The following is a 24127-nucleotide window of genomic DNA, read 5'->3' as shown; positions in this document are numbered from 1 at the left end:
AAAATATCACTCTAATTATTACATACTTCATATGTTACATTATTACACAATTTAATTATTACATATTTCAGATTTGAATTATTACACAATTGAATTATTACACCATTTTTACTACATTAAAAATGAATGTTTTAATTATTACACATTTCAGAATATCAGTTTTCTGTCATGTTGTTATAGTACATTTTCCAAGAGTTTTCCTATAGGACACACCTGTGTCAGCGGGCTACGACTGTAAAACTAACGTTGTATGTCTCATGTGTCTCTCTCTCTTTGTGATCGTTTTTTTTAGCATAATAAAATATCACTCCAATATTTCCCAAGTCTTAATTGTATTTTCGTATTTCATAGTAAAGTTTACATTTCCCATAAAGTACACATTTTAGTCGTAGGATAAATGATTACACATTTCAGAATATCAGTTTTCTGTCATGTTGTTATAGTCCATTTTCAAGAGTTTTCCCATGGGACACACCTGCGTCAGCATCAGAAAGCTCCATTACCTCCAAATGCTGAGATTGTTCATTTCCTTGTGGTGGAATACAGGAGCTGGCTCTCCAGTCCATATCTTTAATTGTTCTTGTGTATCAATACCTTCCGGTTTTACTGCTCCATCACGAGCCACTGGGAACGGGTTGCCCGGGAAACGGCCGCATGGCAACAGGATCAGAGCCTGGGGGTTGTCTGCTTCTAGGTCTGCTCCCATTTTACATCGCGTTTCCTCACTAGATGGTGTGCGAGCCACTGGAGAGCACACTTCCCCGCACAGTGGGCTCTACATCCAGCGAAACCCAAACCTGGGAAACTAACACGGCGGACCGTTTCTTTACGGGGCTCCGAGGAAGGAAAAGTGTGGAAATAAAGCGTCGTTCTTTTTTTTAAAGCTGATTCTTCGCCTGTTTTTTTTGTTTTTTGTTTTGCAACACGAAGACTTGGGGAAAAGCGGCTTCAAAAATACAGCCGTGATGGACATAATGGTTGCGGTGCAGGATGCTTGTGTCTCTGGTCAGTGGCTTACTGCGATAATTCTCAGCCTGTGCTGCGTGCTTCCGTCATGTTTGCCCGCCGGACAAACTGTGGACTATTCCTCGGTGGAAAGTGTGGTCAGCAGACAAGGCGACACGGCTCTCCTGAGGTAAAAAAACAAGCTAACGCAACTTCACTTTCTCCCGCTCACACTTGCTTGTCTGTCGGGACTCGGTCTCACACGCCCGGTTCGTTTCTTAAAGGTGTCTGTTAACTTACTTTTAAACAGTGGCTATCGCACAGCGCTTGCTATAAACGCACAATAGGCCATTTTCCCTCCATCCCGTCCTTGTTTTCTGCCTGACAAGGGGGACTGCCAGAGCCGCGGCGGCTACGCAGGACGCCGCTGTTGCGGCAAGTGTAACGGGCTCGTTACGGCAAAGTTTTCCAACACACTTTGCCCTTCGTGTACACCCGTGAACTGAGACAATGTGCTTATATGTGGTGTGTTTGTTTTTTATAGCAGCTCGCAGGTGGGACGACATCGTTTGAATGAACGAAAACTAGCCCGCCACTGCCTATCGTGTGTGTTATATACATATAGGGGTTTCATTGTGGTGCTGTCTGTGTCCCTCAGTTTTAAACGCTATGAGTGCTAGAAGAGGAACCGGAGATGCACAACAGAGCGTACAATGCTTGTTTTCTTCTTCTCAGTGCTGTCCTGTCACTTTGGCTGCATGTGTTGTGTGATGTCGCAGTTTAAAAAACGAGGCTGAAGAGTGCATTTGTGGTCGGTCGCTGTTTATCAGAATCGAGTTATGGCAGTGACGCGACTCTCCCCCATCTTCCCCCGTCTTCCCTCCATCACGTACGGTACGATGCCAGCTGCAAAGATAGCTGCTCATTAAGGACTGAATCAACTGGGCATGGGCGTGGTTTGGACCAGTGCGCTGAGGAGTTTTCCTTTTTTACATTATTTATTTCATAACCATATATATATATTATTTCATTGGCATATCATCAAAAACATTGGCAATAGTGTACATTAAGTACTAATAGTACTTTTAATGCAAAACGTCCAATATACCACTTTTGCAGTTTTCTTTCCAGGCTACATTGCAAACAAATCTGTCTATTTCATTTCTTCTAAACTATGCAAAACACAGAAAAATGATGCAAATCTTTGGATGGCTGTGATAATATCTTGTTCTACCAATATCAAATATCCGTTGTGATGGCTCTGAGGCTGAGGGGGCAGGCCTGCCCCATTTCAATATGAATTCTGTGATGTTGACTCTGAGAGATGCTCGGCATGGACCTGAATACAGAGCAGCTAACTGTCTGAAGTTCCACTCAGCTTGGCTTTTAGTCATTGTTGTCTCATACTTGAATGCTGAAGAGCTGACTTGTTTCTGTAGCATAAGGTCGTCCTAAGTAGCTGTATGGAGGTGAGTGCCTTTCAATGAGTGTGGTTTAAGTGTGTAGGTGTTCATCGCAGAAATACCTTGGCAACAGCTAAGGGGTACTCATTAATTTTCCCCCTATTTCCTCCATGTCCTAAAGGGACGTCCCTGAAAAGAGACTTACACCCCTGACTGTCTCTTTAGAGAGGGCGTCTAATTCCCTTGTGTCAATCTGGGTTGGCTGTGATCAGTGGCAGAAGCTTTGCCTGAATCCTGATGGTTTATTGGACCACAGATTATCCGTGTGCGATGAGTCAGCTCAATAAACAAGTTTCCTCCCACCCCTAAATAAGGCAACACTCTCCATAAGTGGGTCATCCCCACAGTAAATGCCATCTAGGAAATGGATCGGGAAAACATTTTCAAGATGCTGTCATTGCCAGGTTTTCTTACAGTTAATTAATGGGTTAATCAGCACTAGGGCCAAAAATTAATATCATGGTATTTTGTAAGATTCTGGCGGTTTCACTGTATATCACAGTACTTTTTTGAGTAACACATTCATTCATTGACGCCAAAAAGATTCATTGACGCCAACTCGCTCGCAACTGGCCAGCAGCTGTTTGTACTTTGGTACATAGAGGGTGTTAGGACGCTAAACGTGGAGGGACCACACACCGTTGTGGCGTGGTGTTTTGCGCTGTTAAAGAGCGTTAGTTATGGGTTATTAATTGTTGTTATAAAGTTATTACCATCCCTAAAATTATAACCATGACTAAAGTTATAACCATGACGCGTAAGTAGCTCCGACTGCTGCGTCCTCAGCGGTGAGCTGTGAACATTACATTTTGCTGCCTGCCAAAGTGCGACAACAGTTGTCACGGCTATGCACCACCAGTATGACGGTATATGAAAAATTCATACCATATGGAAATTTGAAAGCGGTATACCAAACAGCCCCAATTAGCACTCACTGTAATCATTCATTGGCTTTTTTTCACCGACGTGAATGCCGCCACTGTGAAGTTATCACATTGCTGAACTCACACCTGTTGACCTAAGAGAGATTGTAAACCTCTTAAACAGCTCTGCTCGCCCCTCTGGATCACATCTAGTTGCAAACACACCAAAGTGATGATAAAGGCCTACTCTGTCTTGGTATAGTAATTTCCTCAAACCACAAGGAATCATGGCTCTGTCTTTTGTCCCTCTTTCTTCCCACTCCCCCCCTGGTCTTAGGAGTTGGGCATCACCACATGAACCATTTCTTTTAGGAACTCGGTGCAGAAAACAGTGCCTATTTGTTGACTTTCCTCATTGTCAAGACCCCGGACTATTAGAGGGCAATTTTGCTGTGCCCCTAAGCTGATTGCTGGCTAAAAAATGTGAGCATTCTCAAATACTGACAAACCCAGAAGCACGCAATTAGTCACTGCCTCTGGATTATGGAGTAGCTCCCGAGAGGTGCGTCTGCTGTCGTATGTTCATTTCCCGCACCTCTTTAATTCTCAGCACTACATTACTGCTGCCCTGATTCAAGTTGGACAGTGGGTCCACATCAATTAAATGATTTGAGCTTCTTGAAGATGAAGAATGGTCCACATGTGTATCATCACCCTTTTAATCTTTTTTTAATTACTTAAAAGCTCAGCCATTTCCAGCCTCTAACAAAGGCCCTTTTATTCTGAAATGAGTCGTCCTGCAGCTTCTACAGTGTCTTACACGAGTGCATTCAAGTTATGCATGCATGCTGCATTTTTTACATACTGACAATCTATGAGCTTCCCCAGGGAGCACATTGTTTGAGAGAAGCTACACATCCCTTTCTACCCTATCATATAGCAGGTTTCATGTCATTTGGATTCTATTAAATAAACCTTGACTCTTCCCAGTAAATGAATGCTATAAATTTGAGGAGGCCACCCAGATGAAAAGACAGTTCCCCATGCTGTCAGGAAACGCACGGTATCAGTGGCAGCCTCTTCCACATGAATAAGCAGTTGTAATCAACAGCGAAGAGGTAGTGTCTGTAAATTTAGTCCAGGCAGACTGCAAATCTTAAGCATAGTTTGCTACAATATTTCAATTTGCAGTACGGTTTTTAAAGTATGTCCGTCTTTTTATCGTAATTTCTATCTTGCCAATTAAATATGTGTGATAGGATGACAGCCACACAAAAGGTACACTGATCTTGCTTTAAAAGCTACATTTTACATTATTGAAAGGCAGACAATGGGAAGCAGGGAAATACATTGGAGGGAGGCTGTACATATCAAGAATAAGACAATTATCCAATCTTATTTCTGTTTAGTTTAGTTTGACAGTTGGCCCTCAGCCACAAAGAAAGGCCTGCACCAAGGGTCCCTAGTCTCTGTAATGGTGCAAAATTAACCTGTCAGTAGTTTGAAAGTCTGGTATTCGTGTAAATCTAAAATAATTGCCTCATGTCAACCGACCAGTTGATGAAAATCTTTTCTGGCTCTACTTGATTGTACTGGAGCTTTTTCTCGCCTTATCCAAGACAAAAATGGTGCCATATCATTTTCCTCAACTGTGTCATTATTATGGCTCTGAAAGGTCTTGACATTTACTATAAGCACTTGTGGCAGAGACAACATCTAGTTTAAAGGGCTTGGTGTCCCCATCCCAACGTAGATGCTGGTAAAACGGACTAGTTGGAATATTAAGTGACACTCCACAGGACATCCTTTAAAGAAGGAATTGTTGACTATCTTCTGAACACAGTGCATAACCATGGCTGAGAAGCGCCCTCTCTACTTTCTGCATTTCATCATTTTTTTTAATTAGCCAGTTCTATTAAAAAGTATAAGAAATGCTGCTCCCTCTCCAACAGCTTGGTTGGAGATATAGCAGATATACTGTGCACATCAGTTAGCTGTCAAATATCTGTAGTTTCATGCACTCATTTGGGGGAAAATGTGGTTTACTTCTTCTGACACATCTGTGGGCACACCTGAGTCTGTCACTGTTAATTACGCCCAAATCCCCTCGCCTGTTTTCTGCACCACATGTTTAATGCGATCATGTTGCTGTCAGCACAATGTTGCTCTGTTTCACAGTGCTTATGCTCATCGTGGTGCCCACATCTAGAGGATCAAGTGTATGGCAAGTAATCTGACCTCTTTTTTTTTTTTTGTCGAGTGAATAGACAGACACTTTCATATTGATGCAAAACAATGGGCGTGGGGGAGGGGCTGTTGTTATGGAGGGATCCCAGACGGAGCCTGGCACAGATACAGCTAATGGCAAGAAACTCATATCTCATGTCAAAAAATCTGACCTTTCCTTTTAAACAGTAGAGTCTAAATCCTGTTGCCCAAGCGAAGGCATCCATTTGCAATAGATGTGTTTTTAGTACAGATGGAAATCAGCCAATAAGATGACATGCTAGCTAGAGTAGTGGTAAAGAACATTTTCATAGCAGCTGCCTCGTTCGAAACCTCCAGTTAACCTCTTCCACAGCATCCTTTTGAAACTCAGAGCCTGTCATGGCTTGTTTTAAACCGTTTCATTCAGCTCATTGCCGAAAGCAGCATATTCTCTCAAATGAGATTAGAAATGATCCCAAATGTGTGTTCCTTTTTAGTCTTTTGTCAAATATATCACAGTATATTCAATCAATAAAGTAATGTGATACTCATGAGACAAATCAAATATTTTGTATAGATAAACAGATAAGCCTAGGGAAACATTAATATGCATATGTTAAGGTGCACTGCATTCATCCCTTAACCATAAACATAAAACCCAATCGAGTGTGGGAAGATTATTATTTTTCTTGCCTTCCAAATCGAACATTTTAGGATGTTTTTTGGTTATGCCATGATTTATGTCCTCATGTTGTAACTATGTGTGGCTAACATACATCGAAAGCAAAATAAAAGCGTATTATGAACCATTTCCAAATGGATTACATTCGTAGTCATCATTTATGAGGCAAGTCAATGCATTGTACTTTCTAAAAACAAAGTATTTCTATTTCTAATATATTTCAATAAGCACTAAAGTGATTGAGTGCCCCGGCGAATTAAAGACTAAATGGAAATGCTTTCCCAAGGTAAATCCTTCGAGGGAAATAGATGCTATGCTAGGTTTTAAAGCATCTTTCTAATATTCTTATAATGACTACAATTATAGGGGATGGGGAAAATGATTTGGGGTGGAAATTGGAGCTTTTGCCCGTACCCAGCTGTGAGCATCCACGTAATTGCAATAATTCTACAGAAAAATCACAGGGACTTGTGTTGGGAGAAAACAATACACCTCAGAATTAGGCTTGACAGAGAGTGACTGGACAGGCAATAACAGGTTATCTCTTGGGAGATTTAAAAGTTTAGTTACTTGAAACTGAATTATTCAGAAGAACATGTCTGCGGTAGGAGACGTCTCCTTTAAAAAAAAATAACATCAATGAAAGAGTGTGTCTCGGAAACAGTTTAGTATTTAAATGCAGCACTGTGATTTGCCCACTTATTATTTACAAGTGGGATCATTACACGAGTGTGGATTCTTTCAGTCAAGTGTTGTGAGTTTTTACCAGACTGCTTAAGCAGATAGTTGACGTGTGCATTGATTTTCAATGGGCTGTATTAGAAATAACTTTGTTTCTGTGCATGTTCTTGTGTGACATATATTGTCTTTTGGTTTAGTAGATTAAGCTTCTCTCGCTGACAGTTTTTCCAGAGTAACATTCTTTTTTACCAGATCTTTTGTTGAAGAGTGTGTACAGCCTTTTCTGCTCCAAATCATACAGTATGCCAACACTTTCAGTCTTTCATCACAGAGAGCTGAAACGATTCCTCAGAGCCCCTTCAATTAAAATCCTTAATCAATCAGTTAGCATCTCCTTGTGTTTCATGATAATTAGTTGTGCTACTCTGACAACATTGCATAATCTCATCTGGGCCTCCTCTGTTGAGCCTAGTTATATACCAGCAAGTCTTGGTATGCCTCTCATGTCGGCAGATTATAAACAAAACTTGCTGACATCAGAGTTTGAAGCCTGTGTGATGGTGAAGCTTTGAAACAAAGATCGCAGGTATATGGGTCGTGCAATTTACACCTGGTATGCCGAGCATGAGAAAAATCTCAACCTTTAGAGCATCTGTGATACGTGAAATCTCCTACTCGTAAATCTCTGCAGGAGGCATAATCATATATCGGAATTTTGCTCTGTTTAGTGCAAGTCATAAAGTAAACCTTTCATGCAATTTTTTGACTGACCACAATCTCCATGTACTTGAGACAGGCGTTGATTTCTAGTGAGCGTTATTTGCAGATGAGAGACTGAATCATCGTCAGGGGAGATATTCCCTTCGGATAGACTGGTTGATGTCATTATCTTCAATGTACGCTCTTTATGTGTGAGCATGGTTGGAGGCTGGAGGGACTTCAGGTAAACATTAGTTTGATCCCAGAGGTATAATGAATCAGAAGTGTTGACACTTGGTTGTTTTAGCGATGCCCTTCAGTGAGTTAAAACAATCCAGAGGGATTTCAGCTCTTGCAGAGGGTATTTTCTTGTCCTTTAATGAAATTCAACATTAGTCTTGTATCTTGGGTTTACACTAGAATAATTTATCTCGGAGACTAGAACCACAATTTCAGAGTAAGGAACAGTATAGCTGGCATGCCGTCCTCTAAATGTTGAACATGACATGTGCAACCTCACATCTGATGATATGATGAATGTATCATACAATGATAAAGATATTGTATTTATAACTGCTTTCATAGCAGCAAACTAATGATATGATGTAATACGTTGAATTCTTGAAGACTAGCGTAATTTTATTATTTTTCTGGTTGCCATGTTCCTTCGACTCAAATATCAGCCCCTTATGTGTAGGGATGGGTATCGTTTGGTTTTTTTTCCAATACCGGTGCCTGAACCGATGCTTTTTTATTGCCAAGGCAATTTTTTTTCTTCAAATTGAACAATATTATTAACTGTTTAAAGTATACTATAGATATAAATAAAAAAGTACATACAAAACACACTTCAAACTACAGCTTCAAACCTTTTAACTTCAAACTATAAAAATATATATTTAAAAAAAGAACAGACACCAGTCCAATCAGGTGGCCTGATGGGACCGTGTGCAACAGAACTCAGACACTGTTGGATCCTAAAACTGCTGCTTTACTAGACTCCGGTTCTCGGTACTAGGGCTGCAACAACGAATCGATAAAATCGATAAAAATCGATTATCAAAAGTGTTGGCAACGAATTTCATTATCGATTCGTTGTGTCGCGCGATTATTACACCGGGCAATAAGTCGCGGAGAAGAAAAAAAGAGCGGAGCAGAGCAACTGGCCGGCCAGCGTTTCTGAGATTGGAGTGAGACACGAGAAAAGCTGAGGTTGTGATGTTCTCAAAAATAGAAGATCTTTGACAAGTCGAATCTTGGCCAATCAACGTCTTCATGTTCCTCAAACGTGTTTTTAATGGAAGCTAGTCAGCTTGCTATCGCGTTAGCTAACGTGTTTGGGTTGTGTATTGTCGTTAAAGTTACGTTATGTTCCGTTACAGTTCAGTCTTGCTTGTAAAAAACCGTAACGTGATGAAACATGCCGTCACCCCCCGGTCTGGTTCAGTTCACGCTGTCACTCGTTAACGTTAAACCGGCACACCGGCGGATCTGGCTGCAGGTTTGTTTTTTTTTTACTCAAAGTAGAATGAAGCAAATCACGTAGTTAGGCTTAGCCAACAACATGACGTCGTGGTCATAAGAGACCCAGAATGAAAGAGTTTAAGGAAGAGGACGCTCTATATGGAGCAGTACAGCTTCCCTCTGTCCCAGTATTTCATACATATTGATAAAGCAGGGTATGTAAATGCAGCCTCTGGAGGGATCAATTACAGTAAAAAGGGCTCACATTTGGCAGATGTAAAGCATAGATGTGTATGTTTTTAGTGTTAGTCCATTTTGTTGTTTTAATTAACAGCTCAGGGATGTTCAAGGAGCAACCTGTTTGTGCACTTTCTGAAGATGTTTTGCACTGTCACTTTTGTTTTTGAATAAAGGGTTGGAAATGAACGCTTTTTTGATAAAAACATTTTTTTATCCGATTCATCGATTAATCGAAAAAATAATCAACCGATTAATCGATTATTAAAATAATCGTTAGTTGCAGCCCTACTCGGTACCCAACCCTACTTATGTGTCACACATTTCACTACCAAGAAATCTATATATAATTGCATTGTCAGTGTTTTCATAGTCAATCAAGAAAATTCTCCAAATTAAGAAGGAAGTATTGACTGTAATCTCCTTTTCAAGCCCTTTAGCTCACTCATGTTCACGATGGCTGTCCCTCACAATTGGTTAGAAACTGCAACGGTTAAAGGAGATACGTATTGTCATAATTCATTTGGCTCTATGTTGGCATGGCTAAAGAATTTTAATTGGAGTCGCTCTGTGCAGGTTTTTGAGTTTTCTTTTATTTCTCTCTCTCTCTCTGTCATCTGCCTAATGAGTATGTGGATTTCAGACTGCTGTAAATGTTTGTTGGATCCCAGTAATTGGAGAGTCTGCATTGGTTAATTATTAGTAAATGGAGAAAGAAGCATCGGAGCAAATCAATATCGCTGAGAAGGGTGCTACCTATTGTTTTCAGTGGAGTCAGGAGTTAAGGTAACAAAAGTGTCAGGCTGCACAGAGATGAATAAAAGCCTCATTTGTGAGAATGATTCATTTATGTTGTGCCGACATTATGAACAGTAAGTGTAGGGCTATTATTCTATAGTACTGCAGTGCTGTTGAAATAGTGAAGCATATTTTCCTGAAAAGCTTTTCTTTACCAGCTGAGACAGCGATGCTCATACTGTTGTTACCTGGTGAGTCATCAGAACAAACCTGTGGTCCTGGAGACACCTACAGCATCGAGAACTACCTCAGCAGCGTTTTTGAATACTTTGCCAGTTGTTTATATGTCTGTCTCTCTGTCTGTGGACTTTACGGTCCTGACCAGATTTGGCATTGGGGCTTGTTTGATGATGATGGTCTCCAGTTTAATTTTGTGGTAGATTAAAGCCAGCCATAACAATTGCCCTGGTTGGATACTTACTGCTTAATTGTAGATTCATGACAGTGTATTAACTCTTTGCACAGGTGGCACAATGAGTATTTTTTCCTGTAGAGCAATCTAGTTAAACAGAACAAAAATATGGTGTTGCTCAAGTGTACTTTAAACAGTCCACCAGCACTTAACTGATGTGAACACAGAAGACCATCATCCATCGGCTGTGTTATTGAAAAGAACTCAACCCCCATTGTTTTATGAAATGTTAAGCAATATATTCTCAGATTCTCCTGATTTTTTTATTTAATATAATTAAGATTTAATCCAACAACTTTGACATTATTAGTCTGTCAGGCGTGGTCCCAGTCACACTATGGCAGGGAGAAGGACTCAATCTGGGCTAATGTTAAACAGTGAATTCATCAACTGATCTGTGAGACTGCCACTCATTAGGGTTCTAATTTTAGACTCTGGGAGGCTCTTTGCTGTTCATAATAGGACGTTTTCTGATTCCTCCACACTTCTCTATCTCTGACTCTCACTTTTACCTTTATCTTTACCCCTCTCTCTCTCTTTCTCTCTGATCATTAATTGCATATACGGGTAAGAGCCAAGGCAAATGTAGTCGTGATCAGTTACTACCCGGTGTTGGATAAGCTCTCTGGTATTCTCTGTAAACTCTCCAGAGTTCGTTCTATCTTTAGTATTTGGTCTGTTTCAGAATGTTAGCTTAGCAGTCCTCGTTTCTATGTGATATTCAGCAGTCAACTCATTGTGTTTAAGGGATCGCAGTTAATCAGGGATTGGAAAATAAGAAGCATAAACTGCAGCCAAGGCCCGTATCAGTCAATGATGATCAATTACCCCATTTGAGACAGAGGCTGGAGGCTTTCAGAAAGCCTAATCGCATATCACCATTTATAATAAAGATGCACAAATAAAGCCACCATCTTTGCTACTTGTCACAACACATGTATGTTTTCACTAAACCATTAGTTAACTAGGTAGAGCAGCAATGTTGACCAGTGGTGCTGTAGGTCTTTGTCATGATCTCTTCCAGTCCACAGTCAGCAGTATTGACTGCAAACATCTATCTATGTTTAGAGTCCATAATTTGGGCATGGCGTGAAATGCATGGTAAAAGGTGTTGCCGTCATGTAGGAGGTTTGATGTTTGCCCAAACTGACGAAAGCGCCCCATGTACACAGCTCTCCTCTCCCTATTGTGACAATCCTCTCTGCCACTGGCCGTTGTCCCTGCAAGTGGGCGTGGCAGAGGTTCGTTAGGAGAGTGGGAACACCTGTGCTCATTAGTGGCACTCACTTAAAAGACCCTCTGGTCTGAGCTCTCTCTCTCTCTCTCTTCCTCTGCCCACAGGCACCAGTTGGGTTGGTGGTCGAAGATCACGATTTGTCTCTGATTTGTGCAAGTTCAATAAACCCTTTTTCTGTTAACCCACTCATTTTATGTGTATCCCCCTTCTTCTGGCCGTGCGGCCCATTTCGTGACACTATTATGAGCTCATTGAGCTCTTTTATCAAAGCTTAAAACTTTGAGTTAGAGCAGTCGAGCATACTAGTGAGTAAGACTCTTGGAATCTTTAGTCTCTTCACAACAAAACCCTTACAATGTTTGGAAAGTGCAAAGCTTCATTGTGAAGCGCTAACCAAAAGTGTCCGGTTTAAATTAACAAAAAATCAGCTGATTTTAACTGCTAGAATTGGTGCCAGATTCGAGTAGTGGGTGCTTGGTTAAGAGAAATACACAATGGTGATTTCTTAATAAGAAATGTAAAGGATAAAACAAAAGAACTAAATACATACTGCATTTTGTGTTGTGAATTTTCCACGTCTGTATGTTACGGGTTCTTCCTTTACAATCTCAATCTCACAATTTGTGTGTTTCCACTGAACCTCATGGTAATACAGTATTTATTTACTCCGATACGAGTATATGCCTACATCATCATTTATGGTCTGATTTATGTTTGATTAATTTTTTGTTCGACACATTGTTTTGTTCGCTGAAATGTCTAAAGATGAAACAATTAGTCAATTAATACATAAGTGGATCAACAGCAATTTAATATAGTAAATAAATAATCTGCAATTCTTTTTTTATAATCGATTAATCTTTTCAATGAAAAATTCACTTGCACGCTTCTATGGTGAGGATCTCTGCTTTTCACAGTGATATGATTGTAAACATCATCTATCATCTTTGTCAAATTGGATTGATGTGATCTTGAGAAAATGTTATGCATGTTTTCACATTTGTTTTGACATTTTGTACATTTAACGATTCATAAAAAATATAATCTTCAGATTAATCCATAATGAAAACGATTGTTGCTTGCATCCCTAAAATATAACTTAATGTGCATAGACACCCGACCAGCAATCCAAGTCTGTAGCCTAGTTCCTTAGCAGCAGATTTAACAACATTGCTCTTCTAACGGTGTCTCAAACCCACAGAGTATGAGCTTGGCAGCATTAAAAGCTATGCTACTAATTCAGAAGCTTTTGGACCAAGAAAAAGGATTGTATTTCTCTCAGGAGATATTTTAACTATCCTCTTTAACTCCATCAAACTTACATGCAAGCTTTACAGAACAACATGGAATTAACCTCTGCTAGGTTCTCTGTAGTCATGTCAGGCTCTGTTTCTCCTCCTTGTTATACCCAGTTAGCATTATGAAAAGGGGGATTGCAGCTCTGAGCTAATTAGCATCCAGCCCTAGGAGCTACAACATGAAATGTATTTGTAGATAATACTGTGTATGTAGTTAGTTACCATACCTCTGTCGTGTTAAAATGTGCATGCAGTGCACATTGTCATATTTAACACACACTGTTTCATCTAACTGTATTTTGAGAGACACAGCCCGTTACCACAATATAACTTCACTCAGGCACGCAATCAGTTTCCAGCTCCTATATAGTACATTCTGCAATCTCTAAAACAGACAGTTGTCTTCCGTGGAAGTGTGTGGGCCATGTCTTTCTTCTGCAAACTTCAATCCAGGCACTGTCTTTGATTCCAAAACAATGCCCCTGCTGCCTTCCTCTCTGCACTGTGTGAGTGTCACTTTCATTTCAGAAAATTCACCCTTGTTTTTGCCAGTGCCGTCGCTAATGGGTAGTCTTTTCAAAGCCTAAAGGATAGTCCTGTTATCTTTGTTTTTTCATGGCCACCTCAAGGCCATTCAATAAGTTCAAAGGAAAACCTCTGCAGAGTAGTGTTTGTGAGATTCGTTCCATATGTGTTCCATATCTGCCATTCCAGGCAGGGCTACATGTGGAAAACAGGTGTTGTGCTGAATAACTTCAGTTGCATGTACTTACTCACTTGAGGGAATCTCTGAGCCAAATGCTTTATTTTTGTTGTGTTAATGCCGATGCCAGTGTGATACAACACAAAAGGGCAAGGGTAGGAGGGGGTTGTTGAAACAGTTGAACTAGCTTTCACGATCAATTTATGCTTGTTTTCCAATTCTTTGGTCAGATGGGTTGACATGTGAAACAACAACCTGATAAACAGCTATATTCTCCCTGACAGGCCAATGTGGCCATTCAAAGATGATTAAGTTTACAGTCTCTGTGGATGCCACAGAATCTCTCTGATTTTCACCCTACAATATAGGCTGGTTATTTCTTTCTTGGGAACAAAATGATTCACATTGAGGTAGCGGCAATGTTGGATTTGATTGCTGGAGAAGAGCATATTGCGCATGTAATGAATACAAATTTCCAGGTAGTGTAGTACAGATCATCATAAGAAGTAAACTCTAGAATCCGATGTGTTTACGGCAAAGCTAAACAGAGGCTTCCTCACTTGTGTCGTTGACTGAAAGAAATCTGAAGGTCTCACACAAGGCGATATCAAGGCTATGAGGTATTTTCATGACACACAAAGAGTGAGAGTGCATGCATCCGTATTACAGTGTTGAGTAAACAATTATTAGTGAGCCAGTTTTTTTGCCTAGACATAATATATTACATCTATCAAGAAAACAGAATCTGTAATGCACACATGAAATTCAAGGGCAAAATAAAGTAGACGATGATACAATGCAACATTCAGAGACACTGCACAAGAGCTGTAAACCAAATGTTTGTGAAAATAATGCATCATAACATGTAGTAGTTGTAGTAAAAACAAGTAACATAAACAATTTCTCATGTCTATTAAACAGAAAACAGTGTTCACTGAGCAGTGAAGGACCCAATGATATTCAGTCCGGCATTAGTTCAGGGCAGTATTGTTGAGGTGTGGGGAAACAATCTGTTCACCTATGTATCACATTTTTGGTTTTCCGACTTCATAGTCGATTTTGTAATGCCCTAATCGATATAGTTGCTTCATTTGTGCCTATGCGAAGGTAGAAGGAAGTTACTGCTTTGTTGTTGTAGTCTAGTAAACGGGACATCATTCAATTTATCAGAAATAACATGCCAAGCGCAATCTGCCGCAGTACTATATATACTGTACCTGGCAGGTATAGAACAGGTATTCCCCCTGAAACCCGGTTCTGAACAGGAACCAATAAGACAGTAGTGAATACCTGAAGTATCAATAACGTCCGGCGTTAACGGTTCTGCTATCGTTACTTTAGAAGTGTGAGTGAGATCTCCACGGAAAAAAAGCAGTGTTGCAAACTGTTTCGGTGTCTGTCTTTGACAATGTACAGTGTGAGGAACACATCCTGGCAGGGAGAAGAAAAAGATCCAAAGTGTGGCTACATTTCACTCGAGTTGATGCTGAGAACTCTCGTATCAAATGCAATAAAACTCTCAAAAGTAAGGGAGGAAACACTAGCAATCTATCAAAAACATTTGTCCAACAAGCCGAATATGAATATAGAAATGCACAGTTTACGACTGTTTGGCGAGCAGCTGTCCATCCTCGTCCACTGCAGGTAACAATAGCAGCCATACAGAGTTCGATAACCAGAATAGGTGAATCAATGAAAGCTAATGACGCAGCTAATTGTTTAGCTGCGACTGTATTTGAAGGATTTGGGGATTTTGTATACATAGTCGGGCTGAGGCTGCTGCCCTGTCCCAGATTGTCCCCCCTCCCTCTACCACCACCGGTCCCAGCCCAAGTCTCTGGTACAGGGAAGATGACACAGCACAGGGTGGACAAGTGTCAGAGGGCTGTTACCCAGTTTATTGTTAGAGACCTGTACCCCTTCTCAACAGTGGAGTCTAAGATATTTAGGTCACTAATAAGTCTGTCAGTGTATATTGAGTTGTTTGATACATAGTTATTAATAAAGGGAGCAGCTGGGTCATTATAAGTTAGTGTTATAAATTATTTTGAAGCTGCTAGTCCCACTCCAGCCAACACACCATAACAATAATTGTTTCTTTACTGTAGGGAGATGACCAAGGCTCTCAACTCCAAATATACCCCTCCCTGTAGGGCTGTTCTCAAATTTACATTTGTTGTTGGCATTCAAATAGTATCATCAACAATAGTGATATTTAAACATGTCTGCGGTTTCCGTTCAAGAAAGACTATTTTTTTTATAGGAATAATGAAGCAATGTTGATTTCTTTTAAATTAATTGTCTTAATAAGAGTATCGTTATTAGCAATAGTATCAATAAAAGTCAGCCCACCTGTGTCTTGTTGTCTGATTAGGTTCTTGTGTATTTACTGTCCTGTCTTTTGTCTGCTGGTTGTTGATTCGTCTGCTATGTTCCAGTTATTATCCATTGTCCACATGTCCAATTTACCTGGTTCTGTTTCGTGTCATTTTCCCTCTCTCATTTTTAATTACTACTTTTGTACTCACCTGGCAAGTAAGTTTTGTTTTGGATATTTGTTCATTAAAATCCCTGTGTATCATCCATCTGCTCCCCGTGTCTCTGCATTTGGGCCCATCCCCAGTTGTCTTTTTGCCGAACCATGACAACTAGTCATCGAGGGATTGAATTATTTATTTGGTGTTTACATAATAGGTCATTATTTTAAAAGAAACTCCAATTGAATGATCCTGAAACTCAGTGCACCATTTGTCTAAAGTGGGGTAGTAAAATTGGGCAACAGAAGGATTTAAAAAACAGAACTGACATCATTATGTCCACTCAACTCAAAACGACGCAGCTTTCCACAAAGAATAATTGTGTGTTGACATGTGCATTCAAATTATACATTGTTTCAGCCCAGGAATTGTGTAGTCTTGCAAAAGTTTAACGATGTAAGTTTAATAATATCTGAGAATTTGATTGTGTAGTAATGACCTGAGATTTAGATGAAAGATAACACAGCCAGTCAGTGTGACACCAATTCCTCTTACTCAGGGAATTAGGTTTGATTTTTTTCTAAGCAATATGTATCAAGGGAAACCTTGTTTTGTGTAGGAGTCCAGGAGTTGGTTTCAAACTCTTTACAAAAGAAGAATCGCAATCTGTTTCATGTAACAAAGAATTGTAACTGCTGTATTTCAACAGTTCTTACAGTTCTTACTTATCGATGGAGTGAGTGGTTTGCAGCACTGATACAAGTCTCTTACAGTTCAGAAGGTTAAGTTTGCCCTCAGCTCTGACATCGGGTTCACAGTATGTGTTTGTTGGCTGCACAAGCTATTTATTACATGCCGTATATGATTGTGTTTTTCAGTTGCCATGGCAATGAACAATTATATTGAAAGCTTTTACAAAATTGTCAAAAGTATTGGGAAACGGTACGACCAATATGGCCTGTCAGGGATTATAAGTGTGTGTGTGAGCCAAAAACCAACAGTGTGACTGACTTACTTTTACTGGTCAGGAAGTCACTTTGTACTTGTGTGTGCATTTGTTTACCGTATAGTAGTATTTTCCACAGTGCATTGATAAAGTGGCATGCTGCTGGCATAGCTGAAGCAGACATTGCACTGTACTACACCTGTCAGCAAGGAAACCTTCACTGTGAGCGAACGTCAGAGCACTTCATATGGACACTTTTCAGTTCCTCTAAATTGATTTTTATTTTCTGCGATCAGCTCGAATGTGCACTTCTTGTGTGTCAGCTCGGCTGCTGCTTTGCCGACTAAATTATTCCACAGATAGATATATTTTTCATCTCACAGTTAATAATAGGGGGGTACTGTATACAGCTGCATGAATAATTCATGCAGGCATTCCTTTGTAGAGATTAAAAACAGAATAAGAATAATTCATGCTGTAAGCTTACATAAATGGTTTTTAGAAACGGCTAATCAACTAGCGAGCCTGTCTGAGGCAAGTCAGCTACCTTAAGTTGCAAGTTCGTCCTCAGAAGTGCCTGCTTAAGCCCAGCTAAAAGCCAACCAGAGAATATATTCAAAGGCTTCTGTCCATATCATCTCCACCTCCTCCCCGATATGAATTCTTATGATTTTCTCTTGGATGTGACACCGTGAAACCTTTCCTAGTTTACTCTGCCGCTGAGGAAGTGACAGGCCCTAATTATACAGTCTAGGGGCCGAGAGGCACTTACACATGAACAATTACGTTGTGATAAAAGCAGCAGATAAAAGAAGGGGAATAACAAGAAGAGAAAAAAGGCAAGAGAGAAAATGATACAGAAAAAAATAAAATAAAAAACAACATTTGGCTGATAAAGGAAGCAAGGGGTTGAGTTGGTGGAGAGCAACGTGACAGTAATGGTTCTCTCGACTTGTTTCAATATCATAATCAGATTTAGCGGCACATCATGTATATTTATTCAGGAAGGTTTTTTACATAATACCCATTGTGTTGTGCTCACCAATTGCACAGATCAGTCACGCCTCAGTGCGCACCAACAATTTCTCAACCCATAAGCTGAACCTTTGTCCTTCATTGAAAACCCGTCGCTGCAGCAGACTGTTATTAGATCTCTTCTCAACCATATGGTTTGCAAGTTTAATAATTGCCTGGGCCTGCATTAGAGAACATTTTGGGTGAATTCATGATCTAAACGTGCTGTGCGTTTTCAGAAAACAGTTCTAAAGGCCTTCTGTTAGCTCTGCTGTAACCCTCCAAGCTCTAACTGGATTAATGAATGGTTGTCAGTTTAAACGCAGGCGCAGAGGATACTGCTGATGTGTCCTTGAGCGAGGCACTTAATCTAAGTTGTGTCAGTTAATATCCATCTTCATAAACGCATTACACACACATCGTAGGTTATGTAAGTCACCCTCGATGAAGTCAGGAGAAACAAACAATGTGAGGCCTAGATAACACCTTGGCCCACAACACTGTCCAGGGGAATATCAAGTGGATGTTGTCTGGATTTCATTGCCTTGTCATTGTTTGGAGCCACTATCATAATATATTCTGGAGCGGCATAGAAGCCCTTTTTTGCTGGTAGATATAAGTAGTTGCACTGATCCAAAAGCATACTCTTATGTTCTTATCTTCTGTCAATATATTATGCCTCATGGTGCCTGCCTTAGTGTATGGCAAATGTGCAGTTTGCAGTAAACCGGATCACGGTGGGTTGCTTACATGCTAGGGGGCTTGTGTGCAGTGCTTCATCAGAACAGTGTAGCTCAGACACTCCTCTGAGTGGGCGCTTTGCTTAGACCCAGACCCCACATACTAGGGTTGCCCAATTAGCGCTGAAAAGTGTGGCAGTGCGTCAGCAGGGAAGTGTGCACCGGAGGAGGCGCTTCATCAATCATCAGTCTGGCTTCAGGCTTGTTCCAGCCCTGTTCCCTATCAAGCACAAGGAGAAAGTAGGAGAGGAGAGAATGACAGTGGTCAGCCAATTCCAGGAATGACAACCGACTGCATGAAAGCAAATAGCTCTGGGCATTAATAAAGGGAAATTATTTATTTTGATCAGTGACTATATTAACATGCAAACAAATATTCAGCTGTTATTCAGAATATGACAATATTTAGTTTTTAGTATGAGCCATTTGAACAGCATAGTTATTTATTTATTAGGCTTTATTCCAAATGGAGCATTTTCTGAAGAAGACATGTGGGTCATACTGATAATATTCAGGTTTTAGGGCCATTCTTTTTACAACAGCGTATTGGGAATATGGTCTCAAGGGGGGTTTTACACACAAGTGCCTCGTTTGTGAGACACAAGCTTCTTGCTTGATTACGGCCAGCTCTCTTGTGGTACAGTAGTTATGCACAAACCAACTATCAACAGTTTCCAAAGATGCATGCACAAAAGAAAAGCCCACATTTCTGGTCGAAAGAAGATACACACACACTTTTAAACATTATGAAAGACTATCAGCAGGTTTTTGATATGCACACATATCGCAACGCCGACCTTTTCAAGAAGGTGGTTGAAGGAATGAAAGAGAGCGGCTGTGTTCACACGGTCGCTTAGTCCGCCACTGGTTCCGTTAATCAAAGTATGCACAGCTGCATGTAAATGGGAATTTTAGTGAAATATTAATTTTCATAAACGGCTTTTTCGGCATAAGGACAAAAAAACGGAATATTAGTGTTCATATTCCCCATTGTATATCATCATAAGTAGATACAGAGAGGATATTTATATAATATGCATGTAGTTAAACAATAAATTATGTTATGTTCTGTGTTTTTCTTATTCTCAACTAATGCCATGAAAGAGCAAAACCAACAACTCACTAACTAACTAACTTATATAGCCTGCATTGTCCAAGCCTGATATAACTTATTAGTCTGTGCCATAAACCTCCGTTGAGAAACATATCAGTGAGTTACATTATTGCACTGGGTGATACTGTATGTTCAATCCCACACACACCATCATACAGTTGGAGATACTCACCAGCTCACCCAAATTCGGTGCTGAAAACCGACGACAACAAATGCAGTATTTACTTCTGTTTGAATATTGTTTTCTCAAAACTACAGTGCCCACTTCCCAGCTATTATAGGAAGTTATTTAGCTATTATGGGAGCATGTGTGGACCAGCAGAGGCAGGCGTCCCCTAAACCTTCAGTTGGGGGTTTGATCCCCAGCTCCTGCTGTCAATGTCTTAAGTGTGCTTTACCAAGACTCCAAATTGCTCTCATAGTATAACATCAATAGTGTAACATATAATAAATCCATCCAAAGCTGTTTAACTGAAAATGTAATAAATATGGCAGATCATGGAGCCTCATTAATTGTTTATTGTGAGTGTGTGTATGTGGTTATTGATTGCCGATCACCAAACACTGCCAGTATGCAACATCATGCATCATGACCTCGCAAATGCATTCAATTTGTCTGATGTTTACACCACTTCCCTTCCCTCTTGTGTCAACCATGTAGACCAACTGTTCCTACTTGGCTTTAACACGGACACATAGTGTGACACTGGCTCAGAGATTTGCAACGTTTCCAAAAATTGGTACTTAACTCTGTACGGAGGGTATAATGATAATGACAGTTAATCATCATATACAATGCCTCTCATTTAGTGAGGCTGCTCACAGTCTTGACAGTGTCGGCACCAGCTAATGAAAGGTAAAAAAAATCTGAATATTATCTGTGAGGTATTTTATCATGTATGAAACTTCTAAAAGCTCCATACTTTTCAATTGAAATCATGGTTATATTTCCTGGCATGAGTCCTTTTGTTCATTTTATGCCCTCCGCTCTAAATGCTTTAAGATAATCTCTCCTTAGGGAGGTGTACAGTGATATCATACAGGATACAACAGAGGCTACCCTCACATGGAGCAGTGAGACAAGGGTTGTGATGGAGAGAATTTAGCCAGATGATAATGCATTTGCAGTTATGGCTTAGTTCAACCTTTCAAAATACCTGCATGCTTAAATGGGTCATTCTAGGTTGTAATATCAGGACCAGGTTTGCAAACATGATATGGCCTATGGCTTACTGTCCAACTGTCTGGCATCCAATCTTCATAAAACAGTCATCAACATTAGCATTGAATAGAGTAATAAGCATAGAATTGTGTAATTAAGTTTTGGTCCCTCAATTAGAGCAATATTTCATCACTGGCAAATTATCCCCAACAACATTATCTTAATGTTAATGTCCATATGGCATCCATGATGACTGTACCACTCTCACTGGCTGGGGTATAAAATGTTATTGTAATGTAGAGGGCGAGCCAGCTTTTTTTGATATTCTTTTATGTATTTAAGGTCAGAGTGCAATGTCTTTGGCTGTGTTCAGAAAGCATGGCTCTATAAATGATCATACTCAGGTCAGAGAAGCATGCTGTCTGTGGGAGAGGAGGATCTACTGGTAATAACCTCTTCTTTAAACCAACAGCCACAAAAGGCAGGGCTGACCTACATGCTCTAGAGGAGGATTCTGACTCTCTAGTTAGTGTGTAGTACTGGTGGGGAATTGTTGTCTTTTCTGTCAGGAGGTGATACGTTGAAGCTGCAGACTCTCAGCTAAGCCTAAGGAGAAGAAAAAAAAGAGAGACGGGGGCCAAACACTATCCAGCTCATGTGTGTGCCTGTGCACATGTATGATTGTGTGCACATGGACAAGCGTTTGTCTGTGTGTATGTGGCTTTCATTGCTTGTGCTCGTGTGAAAAAGACAGTAGGAAGGGTTGACTGACAGCCTTATCTCCCACAACACTGTGGAGCTCCATACATCATTAATCGCCGACAAAAATGAACATTCTGCTGTATCCTTTGAGGGCTAAAGACCATACTGCCGGCTTTTCCTATTGTAAGCCTGACACACACACACACACACACACACACACACACACACACACACTAGGTGAGAATTCACTACCAACCTGAGGTTTCTGACCTATCTGTTTGGTTCAGTGCCACTATGATGGATGACATAGTTATCAGAATCTCGCCTTCAGTAGGCTGTCTTATCTTGCTGTCAAGGTCAGTGGTCACTAGCTTTATAACAGAGTGGCAACCTAGTGATCTTACTGAAATGCACCCTATATTCCTTCGAACATCTATCATATCAAACGTCAGATTCAGGAAGGCCGCTGTTTTACAACAGACCTAAGAGGAAGCCACTAATTGGACAAATCTAGTAGCGAAATCTTTTTTTCTAGTATTTCAACAATATAGGATTACAAGTATGGGATTATTTATGGCCAACATTAGCCGAATGTGATGATGATTATTAGATTTGTTTATTTATTCAGAAATAACGCAGCCCTGTGTGTGCGGGTGCATCCCAAAAGACAGGCGTGTGAGTGTGCCAGTTACATTGCAGCTTGGTTTTGGCTTGATTGGGACTAATGTTGAGCCAGGGAATTAGCCTCTCCCATTAGTCCGCGGGGAGTTGATAACAGATTGCAGGCTTTAGTACTAAAATAGATTCACCAGAAATGAGCATATACCATAGCTTCCATTGCAAAATCCACTTAAAAATCCCTCAGTTGTGAGATCACCCTGCATTTAGTTGAACAACTATTAAATTGTGCTTGTTTTCTCTGACCTTGCTCAGGTTTTATGATACACAATCTGTCAAAACAACCATTAGAAGTTAGCAAAAGGGTCCGGACTTGTAAAAAGTAAAGTAGATAAAAACATAATCAGGAGGTATTTTTGCTTTACTCTGCTTTTTTAATACCTCTGTGGGGGCTTGTTCTCACAGACCATGCTCATGCTTTTTTCTTTTTTTTTAACACAATTCTGCAAAGTTAGAATTTTCTCAGCTAACCTGCTGATCGCAATTTTGGTTGATTGCCTTCCGGAGGCGCTGCTACAGCTACTTTGAATCTCATGGGCCAGTAAGATTACTGTCCATAATTCAGCAGTTTCTATTTTTTTAACTTTCATGCTACATGTGACGGCCCTGCTGTAGTACGCCAGAGCAAGTGGGCCCGCAGCAATCTGACTCAGGTACTTTGTCTTGTACCTGGGCTTCTGTTGCATTGCCAGAAATTAAAAGATTGTATGAAATACACCTTTTTTACACCTGTGTGTGTGTCCACCTTCCACTTCAATACCTTCACTTTTGTGCGGCAATATAGACAACATTACAACAGGGAGCAATTAAAATGGTCCTAGATTTGCAATAGTAATGTGCAATGAAGGGTGTGGCCGTATTGTTATTCTTCTTCCTGTGGTGGTCGGGTACACTGATCAAGATGGTGCCCATTAATTTGAATGACAATTGCTCACTGAGCACATAAGCTCATAAAGTGTTCTCACTTCTTGGTTTACATCTGTGTGGTGCGACCCACTGCACATGTGCATTAGTATTTCTCTCCCTAGCTACTCTTGCTCTCCATAAACGCACTGGGAGGATCACACACACACACACACACACACACACACACACACACACACACACACACACACACACACACACACACCAAAAAGAATGTTTTTCTAGGCTTAAGAAAGTTTAGTAAATGTGAAACCTTCATGGTTTAAAAATGTGTAATACAATGGTAATAATAATCACCCTTATTTGCAGTTTGAGCTGTCAACAGCTTTTGTCTCTATTAAAATGGCGTCTATGAGGATTTTTTGCTTCAGTACCACAGTTGGCCTTATTGCATTTATGATTACACCCGAGTGGTTATGCAGTTAACCAGCACTCCAAGTGTTTTTCTCTCATTATGCAAGCTTTAAAATGTACCCTGTGACAACAACAAAATAAGTCAGTAACACAACAAATCATAGGTCACGACAAGGATGTGTAATGTTTGCATTACTGGAACTGCAGCTCGTGATGGAGCAGATAAAACGTGTTCAACCATTAAAGGTGCAATGCGTAAGATCTGGCCAACATTTATCAACCACATGTGAAGAAGTTACACTGTTGCCGTTATTTGAAACACATCT

At 40.3% G+C, this 24127-nt stretch overlaps 1 protein-coding gene across 1 annotated transcript in view; it reads left to right on the top strand.

Moving 5' to 3' along the window:
- Positions 1-965: 965 nt before the first annotated feature.
- The window catches only part of negr1 (neuronal growth regulator 1), a gene marked incomplete at both ends in the record, with an annotated part of 129774 nt that continues 106612 nt past the window's right edge, over positions 966-24127 (top strand). Inside the window, one exon of the mRNA XM_079221033.1 lies at positions 966-1135. Coding sequence (XP_079077159.1) covers positions 966-1135 — 170 coding nt within the window. The remainder of the gene's footprint in view (positions 1136-24127) is intronic.

This window comes from Taurulus bubalis (genome assembly GCF_910589615.1).
Source record: "Taurulus bubalis genome assembly, chromosome: 7".
NCBI lineage: Eukaryota > Metazoa > Chordata > Actinopteri > Perciformes > Cottidae > Taurulus > Taurulus bubalis.
Note: the sequence above shows the minus strand (reverse complement) of the source record. Positions and strands in the feature narration are given on the sequence as shown.